Genomic DNA, 16679 nt, shown 5'->3' with positions numbered 1-16679 from the left:
GGACATCAGCTGGCTCTGTACCTGATTTTGGCACTGCTGCCATTGTGTTTATGTCAGTCTTGTACAATAAGGAGCCTAAGTTTTGATAGATGTTATATGAATAACTAGACTCAGCAGTTCCAAACGCAGTCATTTCACAGGAGCACCCACCCATTTTCTACCTCATTTAATTTTCTTTCTTAGCCCAACAACTCTGGTGCCAATGTATTAGCACGTATCTCACAGTACAGTAATTCTGAGGATCTCAAAGCAGCAACCAAAAACTAATAAATTCATTTTTTGCTATAGTGCTCTTCATGATGATATTCCTTTGATGCAGAAAAGTCAAGAGATGTGCAACAAATCTGTGGAGAATCCAAACCTTCTCTCACTGTGCCTTTCCTCTACTATCCAGCCCTCACAGCTGTGTTCACTGTGAATACCATTTTGCTCTTTTAGATCTTCAAGGTGACTCGCACATCCACAAAACATTAAAACCAAAAGATGTTCAGAATTGTACCTAGGGAAACACCAGCAGTGATAGAAAACAATGACATGTGACATAATCTTCATCACTGAAGATTAAATTCACTACACTGCAGATATAAGACACAAGATCATGTACATCCCCTGGTCTTCCTCAGGTAAGTGGGTGTTGGGGAGGGTCTCTGCAGAACTCGTAGGCGAACAGAATTCTAGTGATTGCTTCTTTATGATCTGAGCTCCCCAAATTGTAAAATTACCTTCAAATCCTTGTGGTCCTGGGGCACCTGAAGGTCCTGGATCCCCAACTATGCCAGGTGACCCAGGTAAACCATCACGTCCTTTCAAACCAGATCTTCCCGGCAGACCTTTTGTACCTGAAATTAAAAACAGTTTTTACTATCATTATCTCTTCATACTAATGCCTTCACTCCTGCAGTCATATTCCAGAAAAGAAATACATTGTCAGCAGCCATGCTGAGAGCTCACTCTGCAACAGCTGTGGTTACAAACAACTAACTCCATACAGGGATTCCACATGATCTGATTGTCTGTTAAAGGATAAAGATATGTAGCTGAACATTAGATAAGGCTGAAAATGCAGGTCTGAGATCTGGGATAAGCTACTGATTTTAGTCTGAAGCCACATCAGACCTAAGACTCAGGTTTCAATTTGATGTTTGTGGAAGTCTGTGAAGTCCTCTCATCTCTGTCTCACAAGATTCCTGCCGCTGTGAACACAAGAATCCTCTGGTATAATGGTCCAGCTGTTGTAAGCTGAAGACAGTTGAGCTACCTTGCTGAAATTTTGCTTAAAAGTTGAAGTCACTTGTTTTGCTTGATTTCACCCTTTTTTCAAACCAGAAAATTGGCCTTGATGTTCAGCCTAAATATTATGTAAAATTAGAGCCACTGACTTGAACTAAATTCACCTTTTCCCTCATCCCCCTGATATTTGATGACAGGCATCTGACTGACAAATTTTCAAAAAGTCTCAGGGCAATGAAGTGTGCTCAAAATATAAAGGCTTAAAGGTTAGTGGGATGTAATAGGAGGTGCCTGCCTACAGACCTTTAGAATCCATTCAGGACTGTCCTGACCCCAAAGCAGAAAGGTCTGGCATGGATTGAATAAACCAACAACAAAATAAGCATTCAGGATGGTACAAATTAAAATATAACAAAATAGTATCGAGACAGAAGGCATTATGCAATTGCACAGGGCTAGATACCTGTGATCAGTAATGTGGACAGTTAATATTAGTATAAAGAAACATCTGACTGGGAAACAGATGGGTGTACATTTCCATGACTTTTGTAAAGATTAAGCATTACAAATAGTATAAATAGGGGTAATTTCCCAGTGAACTTCTCTCTTCCCACTGCTCTGCAGCGTCTGTTACCTGACTGCCTGACCAGTATTAATAAAGGCTCTCTCAGCTTTTACTCCCTGCGTGTTTATTCACTTTAGGAGCTAACACAGCTCTAACCACTGTGATGGGATTCAGGATAACATCTAGGGGGAAGGACTGGTGCTGAGTGATGTTCCCACTCTAGAGGAATTAATGAATAAAAGAGAATACTAACATTTTAAAATTGCCTGGATGGCAGTGCTAAGAAAGGAATCATCGGGACTTGCTGGGCCCTGGAGAGCCAACCAGTGCAGGACCCACCAAAGCTGCTTTGCCAAACAATATGAACAACCGTGGTGCAGGCTGAAGCTCCCAGCACTTCTCCAGTTACAGTATTTCATTGACAATTCAAATAATTCTCAGTGGTGAATCATTTTCACGACACTCCACCTGCTAATACCAAAGCTGGTATCATATCAGCTACATCACAGGCTGCTGCACCTAATTCTGGAAACCTAATTAGAAAACACTATAAAAGTGCATGAACAGAATTTATCAAATATATTCTAGTAACAATAAAACATGACATTTGTATGTATTTTACTGGAATTATTTCCTTTATTAGAAGAATCTGTAAACCCTCCTAATGCATTTGTGAAAGTAGTGTTGCTCTTCCAGAAGGCAGCATTTCAGTGATCTGAGTGTAATTTTTACCTGGTTTTCCAGCTGGGCCCTGGAATCCAGGATCTCCATCAAAGCCAGGGACACCATCAATTCCTGGCAGACCAGGTAAACCTGCAGGGGCTGTGATTTCTTCTGGCTGTGGGGTTATACCTGGAGCCCCTTGTCGGCCAGGGAGACCTACACACGGTGCAAACGACAGTGTAAGTACCCCACAAAAATGCACAGTTTTGATGATAATACTGACACAAAGGGGAAGCATGCTAAATTAAGACTGCCTTAGTACAGCAGCACTGGGTATCTTTGTAAAAAGTGGTATGTCAAGCTCTCTCTAACTTATTTCGGTCTCTAAAAAGTGAAGAGTCCTGCAAATAAGCCCACTGAAGGAGCTCTGAAATTTTCCCCAGCCCAAACCATGTGCAATAAAGAACAGCTTTTCAAATCTGCCAGCACTCACCTCGACGGCCCATTTCACCTTTCAGCCCAGGGTAACCAGGATCCCCCGGAGGCCCGTCTTTACCTGGCATCCCCATAAGGCCAGGCTCACCTCTTATACCTGCAAAGACACACAGCTAAAGACCTCAGGGGCTAAGCACAGGGTCCTGATTCTGCCCTGCAGCTGGGGCACTGAGAAACACACTGATGGCAGCAACGGCAACAGCATTTCACCTCTGAGATGGAGGGGACCATGACCCTTAAGGAACTCTGTGCCCATTTTGACGTCCAGAATGGCTGCAGAGCCTCAAGACAAGAATTTCCATCGCTACATAATTATACTTTATTGAAAGTATTCTTCCCCTTCCTTGGGTAACCCAAGGAAAGTGTTTGGGGAGTACACATCTTTTCTATTTGGAATCTATCTCTATGCATAGCACAGATGGATGGGGATCTGCCAGCCTGCAAAGACAGCATACAATTCTTCACCTGGCAGTGGTTCTCCATCCTTGCCTGGCCTTTGAGCTGTGTGGTTTCTTTGTAACCTTGCTATTAGAGTTCTTGTTTGCGGCTGTCCTCTAGTCTCCTTTGGCAGAGACCAAAGAGAGAGCAACATGCTCCCTGCCTTAGCCCAGAACAAGATCTCTTAACTCCTACAATCCTCTCAGTCTCTTGTAGACACCTAAAGCCACCACCACACCATGCCTCTGAGCATAGGTGACAGGTGGGATGAAACAGCATCTCCAGTCTTTGCCTAGACAGCGTACGCAAGTGGGTAACTGTAAACTGTATTCAACATGCACAGCACCACTGCATGTGGACATCATCTACTCAGAAAAAAAAGAGAAGAGCAAAAAAATCATTAGGGACACACTGAAGAGCACTGTGAGCTGGCCTCACTTTGCTGCTTTTGGAGTCAGTAGGTAAAACCTGCACGGGTCAAAAGGGAAGACTTAGACAACAAACTCGGCTGTGCTTACACCTGAATGAGGATTCATTTCAAAGCAGTCACACTAACCACACAATAGCCATTCATGCTGTCAAGGTGAGAGCTGCCAACCCACACCCAAACCCTTTCAAGGCAAGATTACCTTTTAATCCAGATGCTCCAGGGAGTCCAATTGGACCAGTGGGTCCCACGTCACCCTTAATGCCTCTCAAGCCAAGAGCACCAGGGAAACCAGGACTGCCTGTGTCACCCTGGTCGGAAGCTGGGCCAGGGGGCCCCCGTTGTCCTGGAGGACCTGGAAGACCTAGAGACAAGAGGGGTAATTGGCACGATCTGCTCCTTGGGCAAAGTAAATGCTGGGGCTACCTCCAGTGTGTCTTTCTAGAGAACAGTCATTGGTTGGGTGTCTGTAATTCCATGGGTGTCCTCCTCCCAAAGGAAAAAAAACAGACCCCACCTGCTTATATACACTAAATTCTCACAGACTTTTTAATCCTTTTAACCACAATAATTTAGCTTCAAATTCTGGGCCTGAGTATAGTCCTTGCCCCACCTGGTTGCTAGGTCGCTCACTCAGACATTCCCTAAGAGAATGAGAGCAGTGGCATCAAATCCTTGGCCAGGGAAAGGCCTAGAGCCTCAGCCTCTCCAACAAGGCTGTGAAGTATTGAATGGGTACCAATGGCATCATGACAAATCTTTCAAACTATTCTTGCTGTCAACCCTACAGCAAGTGCTTCTTATGTACCTCTAAGTATCAGTGAAGTTTTGCTGCCTCCCAGCTCAGACAGGATACTTCTAAATTTTACACAGAGCCTATGATTACAGCTGTGGAAACCACAGTCCAAAATGGAGCTGGTATCCCAATTTAGACATACTACACTGGACTTAAGTACCTACCTTAGTGCCCAAGTCTGTCTTCAGTACCACAATAGGTGAAATGAATATAGACTAGAGAACTTTAATAACAGGCTAAATCAAATCAGGATTCAATAGCAGGAACTGAAAACAGATCTTCTCATTCTTGATCCCTGATCTAAAACCCAGGTTATTAAAGTAACAGTACTCATCCAAGACATTTCCCCTCAGAGCTCTTCAAAGGAAGCACATAAAGAAACAGAAATCCCCTTAGCTAGTCCACTCTCCTTAAAAGGTCTCTCTTCATACCTGAACTCCCATCAGTTCCTGGATGGCCAGCATCCCCAGGTCTTCCACGTGTATCAGAAGGAAGAGAAGCTCCAGGTGTTCCTGGCAATCCAGGCAGTCCCACAGGACCAGGGGGACCTAGAATAAGAAACACAAAGTGAGAGAGTGTACCCAAAGCTCTTCAGTGACCTTCACAGACATGGACAGAAGTAGTGGCCAAGTAGTGTTTATACGGAGGAGAACAGAGAGATATCTCACTACTTCAGGGAAAAAAATGACTATATTCTGCTGTTCATGAGAGGTACAGACACTGTGAGAACTATGTAACCAACTATTTCTCAAACATATAGCCACATCACACATCTAGCATTTACCTGTCAAACTCCCAACCACCTCTGTGGCTTCACGAGTTCTCTTTGGTAATTGTGCTGACCACGCAACCTGTTAACCTGTGCTGCAATACATCCTGCTGAGCTTCCAGAACATCAGTATTTACCCATGTCTCCTGATGAGCCTTTTGGTCCAGGGAATCCTAGAGATCCTCTACCCAAGCCCGGAGAACCTTCTTCACCCTTCGGACCTGGGAGACCTGCAGGGCCTTTCAGTCCAGCTTCACTCAGACCTAATTAAACATGGTTAACAAAGATAAGAGAGCCTACTCAAACTGCTTAATGGCAGTTAAATTATTACACAAACTGAGTTGTAATAAAAAATCAGCCATTTACTACTCTCTCTGCTGTTTTCAGTAGAGGAACAGAAAGAGATTTGCGGTCTCATGTGCTACTCTGGTTGTGCAGAGTGAATTTGAGATGCTGAGAGAGAAGCATATGACTATTCTGGTCTTCCCAGAAGCTCTTGCACAAGGATGTGAACATAGCACTCCTGTGACAGGATTTGCCTGACAGCCTGTATGCTGTGTCTCTCAAGAGGATGCAACATAGACTCAAGCTTCTGGTCTTTAAATAATTTAGTGGGCTTCATGTTCCAACATGGAGAGATCAGTTTCCACAGACTACTGCAGAAGACACACTGAGGCACAAGTGGTGCAGGACAGAGGCTCCCAGGAAGAGCTGCAGGGAGATGTTCAGCATGTCACTCTGGTAAGAGTAAATACTAAACAGCTCTCTCAGGAAAATTGTGGAGGATCTATATGCTGTAAGTCATTACCTTCCAATAGAGAACGTCTTAAACAAAGAAAACACAGGTATCGTTTGAGTTGTACACCTCAAGACTGTCCATTTTCATGCATAAAATGTCTGCCACAAATTTTAAGTGCTGCTTTACAAGATGACTGTAACTAAACAAGTCTCTTTGGAAAAGTCTTTCTCCACCTCTCTACATTTAGTAAAACACTGCTTGCAAAACAGAACCACATTCTATTTCATACGGTTAAAAACATGAACAAATCCAGCAGAAGATTCCCAAAAGCAGAATCCAGAATCTAATCAAAGAAATCAGCTTTTGATTTTACTGATGTCTTTCTTGAGCTCCAGATAATGGAGGGCTATGGAAAGCAGGAAGGAAACATGCCATTGCTAAGCCTCACTCAAAGCAAGCATTTGATGCTGCCCTGCTAAAATCAAACATCTATTAGAAATGGAAGAGTTTTATAATTTCATTCCACCGACTTTCCAGCAGTGACACAGTCCTTCACGAATTCAAGGACAACCATCACCAGAAAAGCCTCTTCACTCCACAGGCTGCACCCTAATCTTACTGGCATTAAATAAGAATTTGTTCACGCACATTCAATATCCTGAGGTTTTTTCTTCAGGTTATACTTAAATCCAGAACTGGGTGAAATAGAGGAATTTTGTGGGAAACACTGCTTTCCTGATGGATCAGTGTATGCATTTCCCCAACTATGACATTTCTACTACACATTTGCTTTACCTGGTGTTCCAGGAGATCCTTTTGTCCCTGGCAAGCCATTCAGACCATTTAAACCCGGAAATCCGTGAAACCCTGAGGGGACATTGGGAACACATAAGTGAGGAAATAAGCAAATAATCTAGTTAGGTGGAAATGCATAAGGTGTTTCATGGAGACTACAACATGTATGAGAAACCTGACAAACAGAGGAAGACAGTATGTAAAGTCTTCCTTCATGGAAACTCTTCCTACTGCTCTCACCGGTTTTACCCTCAGTGAATACCCAATCAGTGATCCAAATCAAGGGAGAGCCTCTCCCTTTCTGACCACTTCTCTGCTCATTTCTAGCAGCTGGTGCCTGCACTAACATTGCCAAGAAATAAGCTGATTTCCCACGCACAGCTGGCCCACACATAAGATTTCTGCCTGCCTGCTGTGATATACTTGGCCAAAACACTGGTTCTCTGACCCAATTTCTCCCACCATGTGCAGGCTCCAGATATACCTTTAGGTCCTGCTGTTCCACGGGCTCCAGGGAACCCCACAGATCCTGGCTGTCCTGGAGGTCCTGGTGGCCCAGGGATTCCCCTCAGCCCAGCACTTCCAGGGATTCCTAAAAACAAGCAGAAAAATGTTCCTGTACTACACATCCAGGATGGAACAGCTCACAGCTCCATCTTACAGATTCTGTTCCTGCATTTAACTCATAACATGGGTGGCTAAACTATTTAGCTAAAGCAAAACCAGATCCAAATCTCTCCTCACTACCACTACTAGCATAGCACTCATCAAGCTATTTATTTGATAGCTTTTTTTTTTTAATCATAGCAATGACATTCTTCATCACCCACCGAGTGACACATTGGAACAGTTCACATACTGAATAACTAATTAAATTGTTTTTCAAATAACACATTCCAGTAACAACTTTCACTGTTCTCCCATCTTTAACCTTGATAACAACTTAAGAATCTACCTGCTAGTTACACCACTACCCAAAGACACTTGTAGCCATCCTTCTGGGTAGGCTTGGCTCTAGAGAGGGAGTGGACACAAGTGTTGCAACAGAAGATTTTAGAGCAGCCTTGCCTATGAGCAGCTGCAAAGAAGCTGCTACTGCTTGCATCTGAGGTCTTCCCTATTTTTTAAAGGAATTCCTTTATGTTTCCGTTGTGCAGAATTCACCACATGGTTGAGCCACAGAATTGGTCACAGAGGAGGCCACGAAGATAATCAGGGGGCTGGAGCACCTCCCCTGTGAGGACAGGCTGAGAGAGTTGGGGTTGTTCAGCCTGGAGAAGAGAAGGCTCCAGGGAGATGTTACAGCGGCCTTCCAGTGCTTAAAGGGGCTACAGAAAAGGTGGGGAGGGACTCTTGATCAGGGAGTGTAGGGATAGGACTAAGGGTGATGGTTTTAAACTGAAAGAGGGTAGATTCAGATTAGATACAAGGAATAAATTCTTCACTGTGACACTAGAACAGGTTTCCCAGAGAAGTTGTGGCTGCCCCCTCCCTGGCAGTGTTCAAGGCCAGGTTGGACAGGGCTCTGAGCAACCTGGTCTAGTGGAAGGTGTCCCTGCCCATGGCAGGGGGGTGGAACTAGATGATCTTTAAGGTCCCTTCCAACCCAAACCGTTCTATGATTCTAAAATTCCCATCTTCTTGTCAACCTTCTTGTTTAAGCCTCAGCTGAGAGAGGCCAACCAGGGCCAAGGAAACAACAAGGCAAGGTTGTTCCACACTTACACCATGAACTGCAGAACTTAAATGCCTAGTCCAGTACCTGCTGGTCCTTCTTGGCCAAGATCTCCTGGGCCACCTTTGAGTCCATTCACCCCAGTGTTTCCTGGGTAGCCTGGTTCGCCCTTGAGTCCTTCTCTCCCTCTCTCTCCTGAAAGGATAAAAACAGACAGCATGCTAGAGCACAAATCAAACTGGAGAAAGGCATGAAGAGAATGACAAGCACGTTATGCTGAGGCTGCAGCACTTGTGTCTGCTTAGCCACGGCCTTAGTCTGGGCCCTGGACTGGACTCCCTGGATGCCAAATATCAGTGCAAGTTCACAAGTTCCTCCTCAAGTAGTGAAGTGGGACCCAGCATTAGAATTTGGCTGTTTGTGGACAAGTTCATTACCATCCAGATTTGTGCCTCACCTGGATTCCAGACTCCTCAAATCTCACTTCCAGGAGAGGACTAAAGTATTTAAATTCATAATTACAAAAATACCCAAATTGGCTATCTTGTTTAATCTCTAGAATTCTGCATTCTTGAAGTCAGCAATCAGGGCTACTTTACCTGGGAACCCCGGGTCCCCTCGCTCTCCTTTTGCTCCAGCAATGCCAGGAACGCCAACAGACTCTCCCTGGTCTCCTGGAAAAGAAAGACAAAGTGAGGAGGCCATTCCCTAATTGACTGTGGAGAGCAGTTTTCAGGGGTGCTCAATTGCCTTGTTTATGAAAATAAACTTTGCTTGTATTTCAAATCCATGGAGCAAACAAAGCCTATAATAAGCGATGTACCTGAGTTTGAAAATGCTTATAAACAGCAATGGATACAAATTCACTCATGAAAATGCATGATAAACAAACATTTATGGGTAATTCCACAACATTCTGTCCTTTATACTTTTGACACAAGGAGATAAGAGAGAAGGGTGCCCCCTCATACTGTTCAACATGCTTCACACAGTGCTGTGGCCAAACTTTCAAATGACCGTGAAGTATTTAGGCATTTGACTTGGGACTGGTCTCATCTGAATGAAGCCCCTTACAAGGGGATATGTACTTTGGAGCCAGTCACTGGAGAGCAACAGACACTTCTAGAACACTATTCATTCATTTTCATCATGAATATTAGGACTGTATGTACTGACAGACCATGTACACCATGAAAGATTTCTTACCCTTTGGACCAGGGAGGCCAATAGGTCCTGGGAATCCAAGTGTTCCTACGATACCATCTGAACCCTGAAAAAAACCCCCAACAAAATCAGCCTTTGCTTTTTATTCTTGCTGTTCCAAGTTTGGGTCATACAGGGTAACAGACTGCAAAGATGTAGGAAGAAATACTATCCAAAGTGTCATTCAACAGTATGAGCCAAACAAAAACAATCCGGAAGTTTTGTTAGGAAAAAGCCTGCAAGCTTCTGCTGCTTTGCTACAGAAGTACCAGTTAGAACACAGGATTTTCCTAAGAGCACTTAGAGAAGGTGAAGATACTTAAGAAGGTATTTACCCTCTCTCCTGGCATTCCTGGAAATCCTACGATACCATGTGTACCCTTCTGTCCTGGCAGCCCAGGCTGTCCAGGTGGACCAGGAAAGCCTGGGTCACCATGAAGACCTCTCTCTTTGCTTGCTGACCCAATTGGACCAGGGAGACCAGGCTGTCCACGGCTTCCTGTGATTCCTTTATCACCTGGGTTATACAACAGAGCGTAATTTCATTTCATAATACAGACATTCAGCTCATTTGGGCCAATTGACCTGGTACCCAAAGCTCCCCTTAAAGAGGAAGAAACAATGGCATTAGTTCTTCAAAGGAACTTCAAAGGAAAACTGTTTTCTCAAAATTCAGAATTGCCTTATGCAAATCTTGCTAGAATGTGAATGGCGGATCAGAAAATAGTAATAGTGCAGGTGCTGTCAAAAAGACAGACCATACTCCACTGAGAATAAGCAGAGTTACTGAACAACTGATACTGGCAACTAACTACAACGTTGTGAAATACCTCTAGGTCCAGGGAATCCTCCAAGTCCAGCTAATCCAGGATCTCCTTTGTCTCCTTTGAATTGCAGTGCCTGTTCTGGAGGCCCAAGAACAGGAAGACCAGGTGGACCTACATCACCTCTGTCACCTGAAGAAATAAGAAGTCAGGAAATCTTGCAAAATAATTGAACAAAGAAAGGGTATAAGCACTGCCACTAGAAGCTAGCAGGCAAAAACAGAACTTCCATGTCTCCTGGTGTAAATTCATCAGTAAGTGCTCAGCATCTTTGGTAACCAGGCCAAAGTATTTCACAAAGAAGAAAAGAACACAGTATTTAGAAGAAGAGATTAAATATGCAGACATCTCACAAGGGCCTCCTAAGTCCCTCTGCTGCACAGTCAGCAAAAGCCTTTCAGCCATTTCTCACCTTTTTGACCTTGGAGTCCCACAACTCCAGGGCTCCCTTTTCCTCCAGCTGTGCCAGGAGTTCCTTTAAACCCACTCACCCCAGGGACACCAGGCAGGCCTGGCATGCCAGGGAAACCAAGCAGGCCAGAAGACCCTTTCTCGCCTGTATAGAAAAGTTGAGGAATAGAAAGGGAAAATTAGTCTCTTCTGGTACACTAAATACCCACCTAGCTGGCAGGTATAGGTGGCATGGGTCTGGCCAATCACCCAAATCCGGGCAGTAAAACTTCATGGCGCAAGCACAGCATGGCCCCTCCACTCATGATACTTTCAAACAGCACTCTTCAGTTCACCTTTGAATGCCTGGTCCTGCTTCCACTGGAGAGCAAACCCCAATCAATTTCCAAGAGAGCAACATGCAGTTACATAGCTCTATTGCTCTCTGCCCAAAGTAACACCAAATTCTCCAAGTAACCAACTATTGTATTGGTGCTTAATGACCATACATATTGTAAATTTTTACTTCCCATTTGGTTTGTGCTTCATTCTCTCATTTCTATAAATTTCATTCACTGTTCCTCATTTCTTCAACTTTCTTGTCTATCTTGATTTACATGATCCTTTGTTCATAAGGGCCCATGCCCTTTAAGACAGATCTCCCTATGACCATGATTTGATAATTAAATCCATAATCTGTGATTTGTAACCCAGCAGCAAAACAAATGCATGCCAACATTAGTTGGGAATTCATTCTTTTCTGACAAGTTGGGCCTAAAATCAGTATTAACAAGGTTATTTTTTTTGTGGGCACAGTAATCTCAGACTATTACCCTAGTGAAACACATACCTTTTGGCCCAGAGAAACCCGGACGTCCATCTTGACCAAAAGGCCCAGGTGGTCCTAAGAATCCTCTTTCCCCAGGAGAACCTGGAGCACCATCAAGACCTGGGAAGCCTTTCATGCCAGCAGGGCCTTGTGGACCTACATCCCCAGTCAAGCCTTTGACTCCAGGAAGTCCTGAATCAATACAAGAAAGAACTCAATAGATTATGTCACACAAACACTAGGACAGTTTGTGGACAGCTTCCCAAACTCATTAAACACAGCATTGTTTTTAATATGACAAATGGACCTTATGGCACATGCAGCCTACTAGAAGGCATAAAGCTTAGAATTGCAAAAGCATTAGTCATCTAATAATAAAATACCTATGAAGAGGGTTACTGCCTACATCACTACACAACTGGCAAGAGTGAAACCCCTTATGATGTATCCAGTTTTGTCTCCTTTACCAGACACTAAACTATAGTGCACCAGCCTTACCTTTATCATCAAGGCAGCCAAACCAGAATGGGCAGCATCGTTAATGCCAGCTTCTGCTACCTACCCCATCCTCTGGGTGAACCAGAGATCAATTGGAGAGGCTTGTTTTTACAAGTTTCTTTTCCACCTTGGTAGTTATAGTGTTACTTCTCAAGAGCAAATTGCTCGCTAAGGAAACAAGTTTCTGATTGTGCTGTCAGAAAACCAACATCTTATGCACTGTTTTGCCTCTAAATGCTTCAGAATGTTTTGAGCTGAAGCTTTGTAATGGTTTACAATTTTAAACAAAGGCTCAAACCATTGAAAACAGAATGCTCAGATCCAAAAGGAGGAAGAGAAGGAAAAATCAGGTGGCTTCTGAAAAATGGCATTTGCAGCAGCAGCACCTAATATACGAGCTTTGTTACACTCAAGGCTTAAACATTTTAAGCTACAACCCACTATTCTTTAAAGCAGATGAAATGGCTGCTTTATTTAAGAAGACAAAGAAAACACACACCCTTAAAATCTGTATGTATTAAGGACTTCCTTGTAGGCTTTAGGCTTTGTTACTGTCTGAGCATTCTCACTACAATGGCTCTTTGCCTTCTGGTTTGATTAGCAATAATAAGGGGTATCACCTATGGTCAATGCAATTCTTGTAGCATTAAAAGCTAGGTTGTTAGTCCATGTGCTTTTATGCTACACTGCATTTTCTCACCTTGACAGCCTATGTGAAGAACCCATAACCAAACAGTGTGACATCAGAAATGGAGAGTTGATGATAAATGGAATAGAAACATGGTGAAGGAAAAAACAGACAAAATATGTGAACAGAAAGAACAAGGGTACAAAAGAAATTAATGATTCAGAGAGACTACAGCTGCAAAAAACTTAAATCATTTGGAGCTTATCATCCTAGCAATGGGAGGTTTTTAAAAACAGTTGAAGGAAAGTCATATATTGCATACAGTCCAAAAATGTAAAACAGTAGAGAGGCAAAAGCAATGTTAATGTCAAAATAAATAAAAATTTTAATCTCAAATGACATTACTGTTTTCATTCATTCGTTGTCACTGCGCTCCAGCACTGTCATTGTGCACATCAGGAGACAAGTTAGGTCACAGAGCGTTAACTACTAATTCCCAGATCCCTCTTTGCTTGGTTCTCAAGTCTTGCATATACGGTTATCATGAAACAATTCAGTTGGTGCAGCTTGAGAGATATTGCTGTACTCAAGCAGTGGGGTTTTTTTCCCCTTAAAGTGAAGGGAAATAAATTTCTCTTCTGTCCCAGTGAAGAGAAAGACAGAGAAGACTTAAGTGCCTGTTCTAAGAAAGCCAACAATTTTTCAATCTGTCGAAGTCACATTTCAAGCAACCTCATACATTAGAAACTGTCATGAAAAGGGGAAATGAAGATTAGTCAATGATACAGCCAGCATGTAAGAGCAGAGATGTTAAAAATATCAAGACATTTAAGATGCTTTCTCCTATCTTTCTGCTGTACTTCTTACAGCCTTGGGGCACCATTCCTAGGCAGGAGTCATTCAGCAGTCAGAGGCAAAAGGCTCAAATTCTGCACTCTGTTACGCCTGATCAGAGGTAGGAGCTCACTCCTAGCAAATGCCAGATCTCTCCCACACTTCCTCAACATTGCAGCATTCAGCTTAGCTACTTGTCTTCATTAGAAGACATTACGTACCTGGTGCTCCTACAAGGCCAACTGACCCCAAGGGTCCTGGTTTTCCCTTAATGCCAAAAGGACCTCCAGGACCAGGAGGTCCCCGCAATCCAGGGACACCCGAATATCCTGGACTACCCTGTTCGCCTTTAATACCTAGGAGGCCTGGTCTTCCGTCTAACCCTGGGAACAGAGAAGTGGGAGGTTACAGAACAAATAAAACGAAATTCACACCTTTAATTAAAAAGTGAGCTTTAATAAAAGCCTTTGAGTTGCATTAGCTTCTAAGAGAAAACCAGCAAATCACCACCTCTGAGCAGCTTAGAGGACTGCTAACACAGTATGTTAAAGAGACTGGAAAGAGGAAAGATTTTTTAAAGAGAACAGTTTGATGTTCCCAGATAAAAGCAGTATCAGTGCTTACCTTTTGGTCCTGGAAATCCAAGATCACCTGTAAGCCCTTTATCACCTGGGAGTCCAGGTCGGCCATGCTCTCCCAGGGCTCCACTCTCAGCACCAAATACATCTCCAGGAGCTCCTTTTGCTCCAGCTAAGCCTGAAGCACCCATTTTCCCAGGCAAACCATCTGTTCCATCCAGCCCTGGAAGTCCTTGTGACCCTTGCTCTCCTCGAGGCCCAGGGAAGCCTTAAAGAGAAAAACAGCAAATATCACTCAGCAGAAGTACAGAATAACTGCTTCCATTAGCATCTCTAACAAAATCTACATTTTAAAAATTTCCATGCAAGAAAAAGTTGTTTGCAAAGTTGCAGAATATTTCAGTACTGAATCAGAAACAATAATTGGTGACAGAAAGTGATGAAACTATTTAAAACAGGTAAAATATCCTTCATTTTTTTAAAAAGAAAATAATACTTCAGGAGTATCTGGGAGCTGCAGCTAGTGGCAGCTTTACAACCTTGGTTTCACTAGATGGCAGATTAGGCAAAAAGGACAAAAAAAGGAGGAAGATGGCCATTTCTGGCCACAGACGGGCAGTATCTCACTACCACCATCAACCACAAAAGCTGCAAAGATGTTATATTCATCACACCTTTCTTACTTTGTCCTCTATGTCAGACAACTTCTGGCACTGTGGGGCAGAAGACACTGGCAGCCTTGGTACGAGAAGGACTGGAAAGTACTCTCCCTGTACCTAGTATACACTAAAGTGCACTGTTATGTGGATGTGTCACACTGCTCAGGAGATATGTCATGAAATCAGTAACCCCATAAAGATGACATCCCCCCTTAATGTATCCAGAGAGACCTGATGTGTACACAGCAATCTAGCTTTAGGAATCTTCCCTCACCCCCCCTGCTTCTTGCTCTTTATTTACACAACCATCAGAAATTCCCACAGCTAAAATGGGTCCAAACACTGTGTACAGTGTGCCTTTACCAGAGTACCACATGGCTTAAAACAAGTTTTACCCTAAACTTGTAGTTACCCGAAACTGTAACAAAGCACATGACGACAGTCTCTGGAGAAACAAATTGTGTTGGTTGTCCTCTTTTTCTTCCAGCAGTGATATAATATCATAGGCAGGCAACAAGTATCTTGAACATTTCTTTTGTTTTCTTCCAAGCTGCAACCATTTGCTTGCAGAGATTGCATTTGGAAGGAGCACAATGGAGCTCTCAGTGGAGCATTATGAATGTACCAGGCAAAAAAGTGGCCTAGGTTGGACAACTCTTTTGTTAAAATATTATACATGTTCATTAGACAACAAAAAAGAACTCCAGTAACTTCCCTCTTACCAGGTTCCCCTTGCAAGCCTATTATTCCTGGAGACCCTGGCTGTCCTTTTGACCCATGTAATCCAGGTTGGCCTGGAATGCCAGGAAAGCCTTTGCTGCCTTTGGAACCTAAGGGTAAAAATATATTAATAAATATTAATGAATGAATAGTGGAAGACAAAAACACAGCACGAAAAACCAGGATCGGGTCTTTTCTGCAAAGCTAGGGCTGAAAACGCTGGATACACAATTTAAGCTAAATAAAGTCTTAAAGCTATGGCTGTTTCAACAGCTACATAAACACAGAAGGAGAGGGTTTGCGTTCAGAGGCTACTTGAAAGGGAAAAAATGGTGCAGTCATTCTAATCCTCCATGGGATTTAAGCCTAGTCTCTTTGAAAATAAAAAAAAAAAAGGAACACTGTTCTGCCAGTTAACTCTCAGGAATAACTATCACTCAGAGGAGATTAATTAACAAGTATTATCTTCCTTGAGGAAGAAGTGCTTCTTGGTAGTCAGCTTGTTTCCCTACCTGGCAGTCCTGGAAAGCCGGGAGTCCCTGGGGACCCATATGCTCCAGGAACTATGCAGGGCAAGGTGATACCTAAAACAAAGAAACACTAAGTTTGCAAACAACCCGTTTCAGAGAGACAGTCAGAAGATGAACATTTAGTATCCAGATGGTTTTTACGGTACATATCATAAGTGGCTGTAAGCGAACTTACGCACATCAAACTGCTGACATCTCAAATATGTGACGTTAAGGAAAAGAAAAGGCATTTGGAGCCTGGCGATTGTCTAATCTCATCCTTACTACTGACTTACTGCAAGAACAGTAAAAGGTAGCGACTACTGCTGTGCGCTACTTGTAGCATGATATCCACAGCTTCTACTCAGCAAGTGTCCTCCCTATAGCAGGGGCTGTGGAACAGGCACTGTAAAGG

General features: G+C 43.3%; 1 protein-coding gene across 1 annotated transcript in view; it reads right to left on the bottom strand.

Moving 5' to 3' along the window:
• COL4A6 (collagen type IV alpha 6 chain) overlaps positions 1-16679 on the bottom strand; it is a 137561-nt gene that overhangs the window by 4166 nt on the left and 116716 nt on the right. Inside the window, exons 24-42 of the mRNA XM_074882272.1 lie at positions 16268-16339; positions 15758-15865; positions 14423-14644; positions 14020-14181; positions 11860-12030; positions 11032-11175; positions 10626-10751; positions 10131-10312; positions 9799-9862; positions 9192-9266; positions 8680-8787; positions 7402-7509; positions 6918-6989; positions 5521-5646; positions 5046-5162; positions 4021-4182; positions 2952-3050; positions 2528-2674; positions 723-839 (exon numbers count right to left, since the gene is read on the bottom strand). Of these exons, the coding sequence (XP_074738373.1) occupies positions 723-839; positions 2528-2674; positions 2952-3050; positions 4021-4182; positions 5046-5162; positions 5521-5646; positions 6918-6989; positions 7402-7509; positions 8680-8787; positions 9192-9266; positions 9799-9862; positions 10131-10312; positions 10626-10751; positions 11032-11175; positions 11860-12030; positions 14020-14181; positions 14423-14644; positions 15758-15865; positions 16268-16339 (2382 nt within the window). The remainder of the gene's footprint in view (positions 1-722; positions 840-2527; positions 2675-2951; positions 3051-4020; positions 4183-5045; positions 5163-5520; positions 5647-6917; positions 6990-7401; positions 7510-8679; positions 8788-9191; positions 9267-9798; positions 9863-10130; positions 10313-10625; positions 10752-11031; positions 11176-11859; positions 12031-14019; positions 14182-14422; positions 14645-15757; positions 15866-16267; positions 16340-16679) is intronic.

The sequence above is a fragment of the Strix uralensis genome, chromosome 13, assembly GCF_047716275.1.
Source record: "Strix uralensis isolate ZFMK-TIS-50842 chromosome 13, bStrUra1, whole genome shotgun sequence".
Lineage (NCBI taxonomy): Eukaryota > Metazoa > Chordata > Aves > Strigiformes > Strigidae > Strix > Strix uralensis.
Note: the sequence above shows the minus strand (reverse complement) of the source record. Positions and strands in the feature narration are given on the sequence as shown.